The following is a 15,548-nucleotide window of genomic DNA, read 5'->3' on the forward strand; positions in this document are numbered from 1 at the left end:
CTCTCTCTCTCTCTCTCTCTCTCTCTCTCTCTCTCTCTCTCTCTCTTTTCACTCCAATGTTTTTCTGTTTTCCTTTGTCTGTATGTTCTGTTTTTCTATCCCTTGTGAACACAGTAATGTGCGCGTGTGTGTGTGTGTGTGTGCGCGTGTGTGTGTGTGTGTGTGTGTGTGTATGTATGTATGTGTGCGTTTGGGCATGTGTGTGTTTTTTGTGTCTATGTATGCATTTGTGTTTCTGTGTGTGTTTCTGTGTGCGTGTCTGTGTGTGTGTATGTACGCACATGTATGTGTTTGTGTGTGTGTATGTGTGCATGTCTGCGCGCTGGCGTGCATGCATGCTCGCCTCAATGCGTGTGTAAGTATGTGTATGCTTGCATTCAGGCGTGTGAGTGCCTGCCTACGTGCGTGTCCGTGTGCGCGTCTGTTTACAAATGTGGGAACAAATAGGCCCAGCTTGCACTGATATTGTTGAGGGTTGACATTATCTCAGAGCACAACACTTATCTAATGTGTCTGCTTGGGGAAGGAAGGGGAAGGATCCAGGGTGCTGCATCTTTAATTACCATTGATACAGAGAGGGGAGGGGAGGAGAGGGGAGGAGACGGAGCCAGCGGAGAAGAGAGGAGGGAGGAGGAGTGGAGGACAGGGAAGGAGGGAGGAGGAGACAGAGCCAATGGAGGAGAGTGGAGGGAGGAGGAGAAAGGAGGAGATGGGAGAGAGGAGGAGACAGAACCAACGGAGGAGAGTGGAGGGAGGAGGAGAGATGAGGAGGGAGGAGGAGAGGAGGAGAGAGGAGGAGACAGATCCAACGGAGGAGAGTGGAAGGAGGACAGAGGAGGAGAGAGGAGGAGATGGGAGAGAGGAGGAGACAGAACCAACGGAGGAGAGAGGAGGAGGGAGGAGGAGAGGAGAGAGGAGGAGACTGAGCCAATGGAGGAGAGTGGAAGGAGGAGGACAGAGGAGGAGGGAGGAGGAGAGGAGGAGATGGGAGAGAGGAGAAGAAAAGGACAGAGGAGGAGAAGAGGGCAGGATACAGGGGTGAGGGAGGAGAGAGGAGGAGAGGGAGAGACGAGGAGAGAGGAGGAGATAGAGCCAACGGAGGAGAGTGGAGTGAGGAGGAGAAGAGGACAGAGAAGGAGAGAGGAGAAGAAAAGAGGAGGAGAGGAGCCTGCTCTGGCTTATGCAGGGGGGGGGAGTAATGGGGAGGTGGGGGCTTGCGGTGGAGAGGACCCGTGTTCACTTTTTAATTAAGGCTCCGTAGTGTAACTCGTCAATGTACATTATTGGAAGAATGAACGTCAATGCCATTGCTTTTCCTCCCCCCTCCCCCCCTCCTCTATCTCTGTCAATGATTCAAAGACATGATTTATGGTTTGTCTCCGTCTTTCAGGATCATCCATCACGGGCCGGCACCGCCGCCGCGCCACCCGTTGTAAATCATTCTGAAAGCCTGTCACTCATTTCCATTAACCGCTCCTCTGTCGCTCTGGTCTCCACCTCCCTCGACCCCCCCCCCCTCCTGCTCCTCCTCCCCCTCCTCCTCCCTTACCTCCCTCCTCCTCCACCAGCCTCCCTCCCACGCCCACCCTCTCCTCCTGCTCGGTGCGCTAACCTACAGCCACGCGGGTATCAGTTCCAATCGGCTGCCCTGTCCGCCTACCTTCTTTTCAATAGATTAACCACTTTCTCCCATGCAGGGAACGCACACAAGAAGACTCTATACCTCTCTCTCCCTCTCTCTCCCTCTCCCTCTCTCTCTCTCTCTCTCTCTCTCTCCCTCTCTCTCCCTCTCCTTCTCTCTCTCTCTCTCTCTCTCTCTCTCTCTCTCTCTCTCTCTCCCTCTCTCTCCCTCTCCCTCTCTCTCGCTCGCTCTCTCTCTCTCTCTCTTCCTCTCGCTCCCACTCTCGCTTGATCTCGCTCCCTCTCTATCTCTTTCTCTCTCTCTCTCTCTCTCTCTCTGTCTCTCTCTCTCTCTCTCTCTCTCTCTCTCTCTCTCTCTTTCTCCGGTACGTTTGAACCATGGAAATGTCACGTCTCTCCCCAGCTGACTAAATGAGGACGTAGCACAGAGAAAAACCTTGCCTTGGTGTAACGGACTTATTGCAACGGCCCAGTAGTCGCCCCCCCCCCCCCCCCACTACTGACCCACTTCCCACCCACTTTAACGTGAACCTGAGTTTTTAGGTATTAAACAGAAAGGATTCTGTTTGAAGGTTGGACCATTCAGACTTTACAAATGATCAGAGCGGCAGAGCCAATACTAAGTGGGCTGTTGGTTTTCTGTGAATTCTACTTGCAGTTTAATTCACACACTCGCATCGCAGAATGACTCTAGTCTTTAACCAACTTTCATAGAAATAGGTTTTATGAGCAGAAATAATTGACTCGATGGATCGAATGTCAATCTCAAACAAGTGGTGGAGGGGGGTGGGGGGTCTGGTTTGGGAGAGGGGATTTATTCAACGCCTCCTTTCTTTCGTTCTAATCACCCTCTCGATATCAAACAGAAGAATGCCTCGCAAACAGCAGCACGCCTGTTTTTGAGGGGAAACTTTTCAACTATTCGATGCCAACACATTTCACTATTTGGGCAGCCATTGTTCTCAGAACGGGCTGTCAAAGTGACAATGTGCACCAAGCAAATATAAAAGTTAGCACTTTTTTCCCGGGGAAAAAAAAGAAATGCAGGTCCTAATCATTATGGAGACGCAGCTTGACAACACATTTACCATTAAAATAAAGCTGAATAAGAGAGTCCGTGTTTTGTTTTTTTAAGCCTTTCCGCACCTTGTACCGTCACCCTTCTTGTGCCGGGAAAACGCAGGTTTTCTGGCGGCTCTCCTCGCCGTGTCTTGGTGCCACCATGGGGCTGTCGATGGTCCCAATAGCATCTGACAGCACCGGTCTCCAGCTGAACTTGGGCTCAGTGGCCTCATTGTATTTAATGGAGGAAAAACTGGCAATTTACTATTAATGAAGACGGAACGCAAAAAAAAAAGGCATCCTGTTTTTTAGAAAGTGCTGAACACGGTGTAAGTGTGTGTTTGAGTTTGTGGGTGTTTTTATGTGTGTGTGTGTGTGTGTGTGTGTGTGTGTGTGTGTGTGTGTGTGTGTGTGTGTGTGTGTGTGGGGGGGGGGGTGTGTGTGTGGGTGTACAAGGCAAGCTTTAGTCTGGAACCCATCCAAAAGTCTTAATGAAAGATCCATACAGGCATGATGGGGAAGGAAGAGTCAGTGAAACATAAATAGTTTCGCACTGTTTTAACAAAACACACGCAGAGCGTCTTCAAATCAGACGGATCAAAGCCTGACCTAAAGGGTTTGGAGAAGGCCTCTTGTTGTACGGGCCAAGGGTTATGCAGTTTATGATGCCATTACTGTATACAATATTTATAAAAATAACATCCAAATAAATATCTCCCCGGCTGAATAAATGAGGAAGTAGCACAGTGAAAAGTGGACATATATACTGTATATATATATATATATATATCTGTGTATTTGGACATATATATACTGCATATACATTTTGACCCATTTATATGCTTCTGCTATCCCTAAACATGGGATGAGAGACGGACGTGAAGCACACACAGCTTGTGGACACACTTCTTGTGCTCCCTGTAAATGTTATTATGAATCGATATCAGGGCACATATAACTCGAGGCGATATAGAAGAACAAAAAGGTCATTGGCATTCGTCCACGATGATTACATTGGACAGAGCTAAAAATAACGAAACGCTGATTAAAACCTAAGGAAGTGGAGGGGGGAAAGAGGGTCTGGAAGGAGTGTCTGAATCCTGTGTGTTTAGTGGGAATGGCGGGCATGAAAAGCAAACGGCGTGTTTGGCCCGGCGGAGGTCATCCTAACCTCGCCGTGTCCCGTGGAGCGGGGAGACAAAAGGCCTTATGTGTGCTCGGCACCGGTCCCTTTAAATGATGTCCCACTTTCTCCCCGTTGCCACGCCAACATTCCTGACTGACATTCAATCAGGGAAATTTGAACCGAGGCAAGATGCTCTTTTATTAGTCCCGCCCTGTTTGCTTGACTGGTCAGCTCCAATATGCGAGGCTGCCTTGAGTGGCGTACTGTAAGATGATGGCTTCACACCCCCCGCTGCAGCCCCTCTCTCAACCTCCCTATCTCCTTCTCCCTCTCTCTCTCTCTCTCTCTCTCTCTCTCTCTCTCTCTCTCCTCCCCCCTCCCTCTCTCCCTCTCTCTCTCTCTCTCTCTCTCTCTCTCTCCTCCCCCCTCCCTCTCTCCCTCTCTCTCTCTCTCTCTCTCTCTCTCTCTCCTCCCCCCTCCCTCTCTCCCTCTCTCTCTCCCTCTCTCTGTGATAAGGGTGAATGAGGGGTAAACTGCTATTCTGCAGAAAGGAACCATCAGACCTCATCATGTCGCTCCTGGAGCACCGTGTCAGGGGCTCTTCAGAGAGCGAGTGACAGAGCGACGCCCGGCCGGCTCCCCTCCCCCGCTAGGAGCGAAATACACTGGAGCCCAATCCCCCCCACCCCCTCCCACCACTGCTGCTCCACCAACTGGAACTTCTCCTCCGCCCCCTCTTTATTCTTTTTTCTTTTTGGGTACATTTTTTTTGATCTGTCAGAGCAGAAGAAAGATTATCTGTAATCTGACAAATACACAGTGTTCTAGCCTGCTTTTAGTCTCGGCGTGTGAAGAAAAACCGCAAGCTTTTTAGATATAAAGGCTACATTTGTGTTTCCGTTTATTTATTTTTTTGGCACACTGTGAACCGTTGTAGGGCGTATAGGGGGTGTCCGTCCATCGGCATTAGAATCACGCTAAAACAAAGATACAACGTCAAAACAACGAGTCTGTGGTGGAAGTATGAAAAGAGAGGCTGGCTGAGGCAATCATGCTATCTTAGAAGAAGACGCTAGAATCGTTTCATAATGTTAGATCTAGCATCGCCACGGTGAGGGTGGTGGTGTGGGTGATGCTAGTTTTGGGGGGGGCTGTGTGTGTGTGTGTGTGTGTCTGTGTGTGTGTGTGTGTTTGATGTGGGGGTCTGACTCACGTGCTGAGGCGCAGACCGCGATGCTCTCCCACCACCCCTCACATCCTGTTAGGTGGCAGGCAGGCTAGCGTCTCACAGCAGCAGAAGCTGAGCAGCGCCGCGGCGCGCGGTCAAATCACACAAGCGGAGAGGAGCACGCACACTCCTGGCGTGAGGACTCCTCCCCTTCCACGTTAGCAGCGCTAGATAAATAATACATTCAAAAAATATAACTTCCCGTTTTTGTGATCCGTAAACACACGCTTCAAACAGTGTTGTGGCTCAACATTGTTCATCGATTAAATGAACAGCGGTTTGACCGTCCCTTCCAAAGTCCTCTGTGTTTTTTTGGAGTTAACAGAATGTTGGTGGTAAAAAACGTGTTTTGATTAATTGCTATAATTATTGGGATCATTTTTGCCCAAATGAGCAGCCAGATGGCAGAATATGGTGTCATATTTGTGATCATATCATATTAATCTGGCTATGGGTCCTTCTGAGCACATTGTGCCTTTTGCTCCGTTCACAGTCTGTCTTCCTGTTGGCCACGCTCTCCTTGAGATGAGCGTTTCCATTGGACTATATTAGGCCCTTTTAATATTTAATTTATGGGTGTAGGAAAGCAGGACATTTTTCTGCATGAATAGCTTGGGTTAAGTGAACTAGGTAATGCGCTTTAAGTAACATATCCTTCATGCATACAAAAATGAACGCACGCTTTCTGTCGCTCGGTTTCGCAGTGTCGAAGACTCCAGAGAATCCAACAATAGTATTTTTTGTGGACGCTGTGTCTGAACGTTTCTCATGAGGCTCAATCTACGTAGAAGGTTCTCACCACAACGCATATAAGTGCTGTTAGTACCATTTTACCCTAGCGGCTAAATCTTTGAGGACATCACTGCCGTCACTCGACTCATAAAACCAAAGTGTTGGAATGAAGTAACGGCTCAGACACGACTTAATGTACTCCATGGGCACCTTCTTGAAAGCAAGTCAAAAACAATTTCATTCCCTGCTATCAATTAACCTCCAGAGACACTCTGTGGCAGCAGCTTAAACGCGACGGTTCCGTCTCCATTCTGCTGTGTCCTTGGGACTCCAGGGCTTCCTGACAGGGAACAACGAAGAAAGAAGTGTTTACAGAACTTTAGAGATCGCCTCAGGGATCAGGATTAGTGTCCTTTACCATTCCAACTCTTCTCTGATCCAGTGCAGAATCCAAGTTAACAAGAGTCACACTCACACTCACAGTCTCTCCAACCATGGTCCTTGGGCCTCATGTGCTCCATTAAGGCCCTGATCACACAGTATTTCAAATGTGATCATTGTGTCATTGGGTGCATTCAGATTGCATCCATTGAGCATGTTTTTACTCACTCCCTCCCTCCCTCCCTCCCTCACTCACTCATTGTCCTGTTCACCAGATCACTCCATGGCCAGCCATCGATATCCCTTTTCCCATTTTATCATACAAATAAATGATTTAACTGAAGCAACACAACCTAATCAGACAGTCAAACATTGAACCATGTGGCGCACATGAGTAGTCTCAATCTAGAACAGTAGAATGGTGACTCATTCTCCGCTGCTCATTCCAACTCTGAACATTGAAATCTATTTTCTATCGGCAGTCAAAGTCCTGTAATATTTAAGTGGCCGGGTAACACTGCAAATACATCCTAACGATTTTGACATTCAACACACCCTATTTATACACTGCTTTTATACACTACAGTGAGGATCCATCATATGATTTGCAGCTCTGTTATCCAGTTGTTATTGTGTACAAAGACGTTGCGGAGGCAGTGTGGGAGATGGCTGGAAGAGCACCTGACCCTGGTATTCTCAACACCCGAGCAAATCCTTCTTCTTTTCCCTTTTTTTCTCCGTACTTGGCATAAATCCGAGGAGATGAAAATGTCATGGAGCAGGTTCATTTTGCAAAGAGGTTTTGATTGCCATGTGCGTGTAATTGATTGTTCCAAGGACAGGGGGAAATCTAGAAATGTCATAACAGTCCTGCTTACGTCGGTCCCACCGCTAAGGCAATCAATGAGAAGTAAAAAGGGGATATTGATTTGTGCACAGCAGAAAACTGTAGCTTGAGACCAGCCGAGTGCACTGGGGAAAGTGGCACGGACGTGCAGACCTGTCACTGGCACCTATGAATTACCCAATCTCCTTTGAAGATAGTGTTACCGCCGCTCACCGGGTATCACAGCTGTCCATTAGCTAAACCCCTCCGGCAGCTAGCCCTCGTAGGCCTGTCAGATTAATGAGTGCAGTGTTGACCTTCCGAAGGGATAAATGTTGATTTCTCCTCACCGTTACAAAAAGTTTCTAATAACACTTTCGCATTGGAGCCCAAGAGAATGAATACACCCTTTTTTTAAGGATTGACTGAAATCCTGACGAGAGGATAGTTTGTCACGTCAACGGCGAATACAAACATGTATTTTGACAGGATACTGTAAGTATGAGGCGTAACATACTGTGTGCCATGTTTTATGAGGTAAGCATGGTTCATAACATACGGGAAACGCACTTGACTCAGAAAACCACCGCCATTTCTGAGAAGCAAGCTCATTCTCTGCCAGGCCTGTGTTCTAACAGATTAATGTTATAAACACTTCGGGTGGAGGATTTATGATTTGCACCTAAGGTCGTTTGACCTTTGCATATTTCTGTCTGAAGGTATAAATTTGTCGTGACACAGATTGAAGGCTTTACAGCAGTTTATGACATGCTAAATCTCAAGTCTGCCGCGGCAGCCTCTAGTTTTCTAAGGATAGGTAGCCTGCATGCTTTTGAAAAACACCTTTGAGGCTGGTCCAATTCGTGTGTTTGAGCCCTGTTTCTTTAGTTGGTGGTCATTTCAAGGTTGTCTTTCCATACTGCCGCTACTAATGTTATACTTATCATTTTCCAATTATCATGGTTTTAATACTCCTAGATCCATCTTTTTTTTTTCTGGCACACACAACACAATTGCACACATGAAGTGTAAACCACTCCAGATGCATTTGTACAGGAATTCCAATGCAATGTTGTGTTTTCATTGATATCTTTTTTTATTGTGATGCAGTCTGCTTATGACAGCTATTGAGTGATACAAAAGTACCAATGCCCTTGAATTTGATCTTGTACTTTTGCGGAGCAACGCTGTTTGGCATAGACACACACATTACAGTAGTATAAACCGAGTGCTGGCAGGGCAGACTTACCAATGCTTCGAGGAGGAGAGTTAGACATGGTGGTATCTCGGAGTGACGCCTGCCAAAAGGTTAATTGCTGCTTCTGGCTAGCTGTTAGTCAGGGCATCTGATAGAAAGGCATAAAACAGCAGGAATGGCAGTTGCTAATCACTATCTTCCCCTTCTTTCTCAAATACCAGTAGACCAGTGTATACATTAATGTTGATGCAGGCATTTCTTGCATATCCCCCAAAAAAAAGGAACATGTCAATTTGGGATAATGTATTTTTTTCCTCTCCTCTTTTTTACCGTTCGGGAATGTCAAAATCTGACACGTACTTTGGTGAAATTTTACTGACACCCGGTATTGCGAGGAAAAAGTCACTTCCTATAATGAGCTATACAGGAATGAGCGATTTCCATCACACCATCGCTAGGCAGAAAATAAACGCCCATCCCTCCACTTTTGTGTTGAACCTGACCAATCTTTCAGTGTCAGGAAAGACTTTGAAAACGGAAGACATCAACTGAAGGCTTGTCATGGCCAATAGTGCTCTCTATCACTTTGGAAAAAACTATATATAAAAGTATAAATAAAACATTCCTCTACTCACACACCCCTCCCTCCCCCTGCGTCAAGGGTGTTTCTGGGGGCTATCACAGATCTTGGTTGGCCAATCAAAACAGCTTTTTCCTGCGGTAGATCAAGGTCACGGCACACTTGGGTGTGTGTGGGAGCCCTTGTTCACAGGGGCCCCTATTCTCCATGTTTGTTTTGAAAAGTCCAAGTCCCATCTCCATCTCTGTCCATTAGCCGGCAAGCCATTCACCTCCAGGGCTCCTCTCGGGGCACTTGTGAAATATTGATAATAAAGAAGGGAAAAAAGTATTTTTGAGACACATAAGGAGGAAATTCTGTGGCCCTCCCAGTATGGGGGCCCCTGAGTGCTCGACTCCTGCCAGTCCTCACACAAGTGTGCCCTCTCTTCCAAAGAGAAATATTAACCACATGAAATGCATCAGTGCTTAAACAGGGCTGTTATGTCCCATTCACGTCTCTCCTTGCTTGTACATTTTCTGACCACAACAGTGACCATGAAAAGACATGCTAATAGTGTTGTGATGTTTCAGATTCAGATAGATGGCTGCATATCAAATATGTTACATGAGTTGAACAGCTCTACACAGTGACGTTAACATAATGTCAAACGTAGGGGTGATTTTACTGACGCGTGTCAGAATGACGGTTCAGTACTTCCTCTTTTAATGCCCCATTACGAATCAGGCAGGGCTGTTAAACCAGCAGTTAGTAAGGGCTAATGACAGATCCTGCTGTGCGACTTAAACTTGCAGCTGAAATACCCACATTTGATGGAATTTGTTCATGTAATATATCATAAATACTTAAATACCTGCTGTGAAATGCCTGGTAATCTACTATTCAACATTGCCATTTTAGCATTGTCAAACTTGATAAAATGTTGTATTTAATGATGTATACATTTTTTCCTCTGAATTCAACTCCATGTGTTATTTTTATATCCTTGTTGCCTCTCACAATCCCCAAAAGTAATCCGTCCTATGTTTGTTCTCTCTCTGTTTATGCTAGTTTACACGCCTGACGATGACATGGTCCTTGAAGAGCCAATCGACAAAGAAGACGGAGAGAATGACCCTCCCACTGAAGAAGAAGGTTCAGAGAAGCCCGTCCCCAAATTGTCAGAGGACAAAGAGACGGACGAAAAGAGCACTAACAGTTACAGCGACCAGAACTCTCCCATTAGTGTCCTGTCCAATCAAGAGACAGAGTTGGAGTCGCGCCTTAGCGACACCAGCGACCGCCTCACAGACTTCAAAGCGCCCTATCTCAGCGAGGGCCCGAAGGAGGAGGAGAGCGGCCCACCCAAACACAAGGAGGAGATGAACAGCAGCCTGGAGAACATGAGGGCCGCCTATGCAAACTTTCTCTCCGACTCCTACTGGACAGGGCTTGGGATGGACCTGAAAATAGGCAAGAACACCAGCAAAGCGAACTGTGACAGCACCAATGGCAGCGCCAAGACCGAATTCGATTGGCACCAGGATGCACTCTCCAAGACCTTGCAGCAGACTCTGTCTCCGAAGCCTATGTCCAAACCCAATCTCTTCAGCTCGGTCCACTTGTACCGGCAGAGCAACAAAGCTTGTGGGTCGGTGTTCACGGGAGCCAGTCGTTTCCGGTGCAAAGACTGCAGCGCTGCATACGACACACTGGTGGATCTCACGGTTCACATGAACAAGAGCGGACATTACCAGGACAACAACCACGGCAAACAGAGTCACTCGTCCTCGTCATCGAAATCCAGGAAACGCAATCTGCATGACATGGAGGGGAAAGAGGATGCACAGAAGGTGTTGAAGTGCATGTTCTGCAGCCACTCGTTTGACTCCCTTCAGGATCTGAGTGTTCACATGATTAAAACAAAGCATTACCAAAAAGTGCCTTTAAAAGAACCTCTCCCAGTGCTCACACCCAAGCTTTTGCCACCGTCAAAGAAAAGGGCCTTTGACACCGCAAGACCCTGCTCCCCGGATTCCACCACTGGCTTAACTGACGCACAGAGAGCCACCGCCATTTCAAACGCCAACAACAACCGCTACGGCTATCAGAACGGGGCGAGCTACACCTGGCAGTTTGAGACGTGCAAATCTCAGATTCTGAAGTGCATGGAGTGCGGGAGCTCACACGATACTCTCCAGCAGCTCACCACCCACATGATGGTGACCGGCCACTTCATCAAAGTCACAAACTCGGCCTCCAAGAAGGGTAAACAGTTAGCCCTGGATCCCTTGGCAGTAGAGAAGATGCAGGTACTGGCTGAGCCGGCCGCCAGTGAAACTGAGGGAGGTAAAATGTCCCCGAAAGCGGCCTCCCCTGGGGAACGAGAGAAGGAATGCCAGGGCGAGGGCACGTCAGAGAAAAAGGCAGAAACCGAGATGAAAGAGGAAAAGCAAGAGAGTGAAGATCAGAAGGCCGGTAGCGATACCTTTAAGTATCCTTATCTCCGCGAGGAGGATCTGGAGCAGGGTACAGGCGCTGGAGGAGACATCCTCAAATCTTTAGCCAACACAGTGGCGTCCGCCATCAACAAAGCTCAAACCGGGACGCCGAGCTGGAGTGCCTATCCTAGCATTCACGCCGCCTATCAACTCTCTGGGCTCATCAAAAGCACGCCACTCTCCGCGTCTCCTCCCATTCAGCTGAAGCAATCTTTCAACCACAAGCTCAGAACCATCGCCCCAAAGGGGAAGGTTTACCCTGGAGCTCTGGGAGCAGAAACCACCGAGGGACAGCATCAAAATGTGGACATCAAAAAGGAAAAGGTGGGCATAAGCGACAGTAAAGAAATTCAGAACATTAAGTTTGATCCGCTGGAGAATGATGACAGCGATTGTCAGGACGACTCCTCTTCCTCTTCAAAGCTTGACGCAGACTGTGCGAATGACGTGAATGAAGTGATCAAAGAAAAGTTGAGCCCGGATTTCGACACAGGCAAGACACCGAGTCCCTCTGCTAGTAATGGACACAGCGCTGCTCCGGAGCTTCTCAGTGACACTCCGGATGCGTTTGCCATAAACCCCCTCAGTGCACTGCAGTCCGTATTGAACAATCATCTGGGCAAAGCAAATAAGCCCAACAATGCAAGGGCAGCTAAAATATCTGCGCGCACTCAGTCCATTTTCGCTGAAATAAACCGGAACAATGAAAAATCTGCTCTAAGGCTTGGAAATCCGATTAGAAATCGGCCTGAGAATTCTTTCCTGTTTGTTAATGAGGACCAGCCGATAGACTTAACAAAATCCAAACACAGCAAGCCTGCGAGTGCTTCAGTACTATCACCCTCTACCCCAGTACCACATAAGTACGCACTGTCAGACATTGCCGACATGGTCAAAGTCCTCCCTAAGGCCACCACACCAAAACCTTCCACGCCCTCTAGAATCCCGAGCATGAAACTGGAAACGGATGTCAGGCGTTTTGAGGACGTGTCGGCCGACGTGTATTCTGTCCACAAGCGTAAAGGTAGACAGTCCAACTGGAACCCCCGCCATCTCCTCATCCTGCAGGCCCAGTTTGCCTCAAGCCTCTTCCAGACCTCTGAAGGAAAGTACCTTCTCTCAGACCTCGGGCCTCAGGAGCGCATGCACATCTCCAAGTTCACCGGACTCTCTATGACCACCATCAGCCACTGGTTAGCGAACGTGAAATACCAATTGCGGAAAACAGGCGGTACTAAATTTCTGAAGAACATGGACACTGGCCATCCAATTTTTTATTGTAATGACTGCGCGTCGCAGTTCAGGTCACCCCCCGCATTCATTTCTCACCTGGAATCCCACCTAGGCTTCCAGATCAAAGACATGTGCAAGTTGCCTGTGGAACACCAGACAAAGATGGAAGAGCCTGAACTGTCAAAGGCCCTTAACGTGAGACCTACAGAGCCACCGGGCCTGGAGGAGGATATTGACTCAAAATTCAGATGTAAGCTTTGCTGTAGAACATTTGCAAGCAACCATGCGGTTAAACTCCATTTGAGTAAAACTCACAGCAAATCCCCAGATAACCACTCACAGTATGTGGAAATGGAAAAGGAGTAGGTTTTAGTATACTCTCTCGTTTTGTGGGGAGTTTTGTGTTTGTTTGTCTATTTTACTTTTTATTTTTTACATACACGGGTCCATTATTCCAGTCATTTTTAAATTTGATTGTATAGTGTGCATTATTATAACGTTTCATTCACTTGAGTACACACACTGGTTAGAAATAACTAAGGACACACTTAAAGATACCTTTGCACCCTGCTCAAATGCATCACCAGTAATAAGAAATGTATTACTGCTTGAAGAAAAATGATTGCTAATGTTTGCATGCAATAGCTCTGGCTATGACTACTATTTATTTGTATAATATTTCAAGTTTCAATTGTATTTCAACAAGAACTAATGAATCAATTATAATTTACAACGTATTCTAAGTACTACAGTAAATTGCATAAACGTGCAGCTGTTTGAAAGGGTAGACAGACATGTGATATCACACACACAGAACTGTACAGAGCATTGCTATGTAAAGCGTTTTGTGTTGCAATGATAAAAGAAAAAAAGCACTTTAATAAATGTTTAATCACCAGTTTAGACTTGGATTCTGTAAATGTTGAAAAAAAAAGGTAATTTGGAAACAGGAATATCTCACATGTAAATATATTTTAGGGGGAAAACAGTGCATTTCATGCGATAAAATTATTAACAGCAAGAAAAAATATACCTGCACCTTTTTTTTACCTATTCAAATAAAGAGTTAACATTTGATAACAGCTTGTGGTCTTTTTTTTCTTGCGTCTGAAATATTAATTGTAGACAACAATGGCAACCAAATGGTGTGTGCAACCAAACCAAAAGAAAAAGTATTTCTTGTTGATATAAATCGAAACCAAACCTACACCACACATTTATGTGTTCATTAAATCTTTCAATCTCAGATGCATTCAATATATTTTGATGATTTGAGAATTTAATTTGGAGATTAAAAGACCCATAGTCACACCATGGTTTTTACATACACATGAACAATATATTTCCATGTCAGCTTTTACTGCCTCACTGTAAAGGCTGCTACTGTCTCTGCATGCTGGTATCATAACAATTAAACATATTTCCTCCAGCTATATTATTTCAGAGCTATTAAAAATGATTTCCTCCTAAATTTATAAACATTTCATGCAATTCATCTCTTTTCAAGCAATCAAGTCCGCAATTACCTCCTCCCATCAAATCTCTATTTTATAACGGGAAAGTGACATTTGATGGTAAAGGGGAAAAGGCACATGGGCACTGTGGTGATTTGAATACCGTGACACCGACTTGCCCCCTATTGTTGGAAATGAGCAGGCAATCACGTTGTTCATCAGATGACTCCTAATGCAGTTAAAGTATTCAGCTATAATTTCTCCCTGCATTTATAATTACTGTCATAGACCACACTCCTCAGTGAGCAGATTAAAGCCATAAATTATTTAGTGCCTCTCATTACAGACGGAGCTCACACTCCTCTGTAAAGCCATTGTGTTTTAGACTAGCAACCTATTCTCATTTGAAGAAAGCAATCATTTCTAAAATGGCTCCCAATGTGAAATGCTGCAAAACTCCTTATTTGCACTTATTGAAATCCAACGTTATGGTGTGTTATCAATTATTGATGTTAAGTGTAAAAGGGAAAGAGAAAACACCACAATACTTGAGATAAGGTTTAGTTGGAGTTGTATTTGTCTTTTTATTCTATTAAAATGTCTTTATGGAGAGGTATGGTGCAGCACAACATGCGATTAATACAAAACTAACCCCATCAGCAATGTAATCAGCAGGAGGAAATGAGTTGACCATCAATCTGTCAAGTATATTTATATATATATATATATATATATATATATATATATATATAAATACATGCACACTGGATTAATACAAATGTTATTCGGCTAATTAATTAAAATAAACACATAATTATTCTTCTGCTTTATATTAATTTATTTGGGATGTTTGCGTATTAATGCAGCTAATCGTACTGTATATCTAACATGTCATGGCTAATTACAGACCACAGTGAGGTGTAATTACGCACACACACACACACACACACGCTCACACACTGTAGACTCGCTCTTCTGTCTACACATCTATACAATAATCCTATGCTTTCAAATTTGAATGACGTTTTGATATGCAGACACAGTGATACATGTCTGCATGCCCATACATATAACATATATAAATATATATATAATGTCCTATGTTCACACCATCGATTCAACACTGACTTAAGGAGGACACATCCTCATATTTCAGTACAGGCCAACCATTTTATTTTCAAAATAAAAGGTTTTTTTCTGGAGGAATATAATTATATATGTCACAGTTTAGGTAGTGTGTCATTTATAATTTTGCTTGAAAATAACATTTTTGGAAAGATTTAAAGTGGTAATCTCCAATATCTCCAATGATTTTCATTTAAACCAACATCGGTTCAGTCACTATCTATCACCGAATGAGGTCAAACCATTGTGATGAGACTATGGCCTAATGACGAAACCCTTTGCCTGTGCAGTATGACCAATTGTGTGTTGGTGGCGTAATTCATACGAATCCCAAGCAATGCACATTTAGTGATGCATTTTCCATCACCCAGCAGTGTTTGCTGGGTGATGCCAGATATGGTGGCAGAGATGGCAGACAGAGCCACAGAACACAATTGCTCCAACTCACTTGTGTGTGTAGCACTGTACTGTTGTTCTCAGCT

The 15,548-nt window shown here is 45.4% G+C and overlaps 1 protein-coding gene across 2 annotated transcripts in view; it reads left to right on the forward strand.

Moving 5' to 3' along the window:
• The window catches only part of tshz2 (teashirt zinc finger homeobox 2), a 39,220-nt gene extending 25,689 nt beyond the window's left edge, over window positions 1-13,531 (forward strand). For both annotated transcript variants that reach the window (XM_079741788.1, XM_079741789.1), the window contains exon 2: window positions 9,825-13,531. In XM_079741788.1, coding sequence (XP_079597914.1) covers window positions 9,825-12,853 — 3,029 coding nt within the window. In that variant the 3' untranslated portion in view covers window positions 12,854-13,531. The remainder of the gene's footprint in view (window positions 1-9,824) is intronic.
• The last annotated feature ends 2,017 nt before the right edge of the window (window positions 13,532-15,548 follow it).

This window comes from Pollachius pollachius (assembly GCF_949987615.1).
Source record: "Pollachius pollachius genome assembly, chromosome: 8".
In the NCBI taxonomy this organism is placed as follows: domain Eukaryota; kingdom Metazoa; phylum Chordata; class Actinopteri; order Gadiformes; family Gadidae; genus Pollachius; species Pollachius pollachius.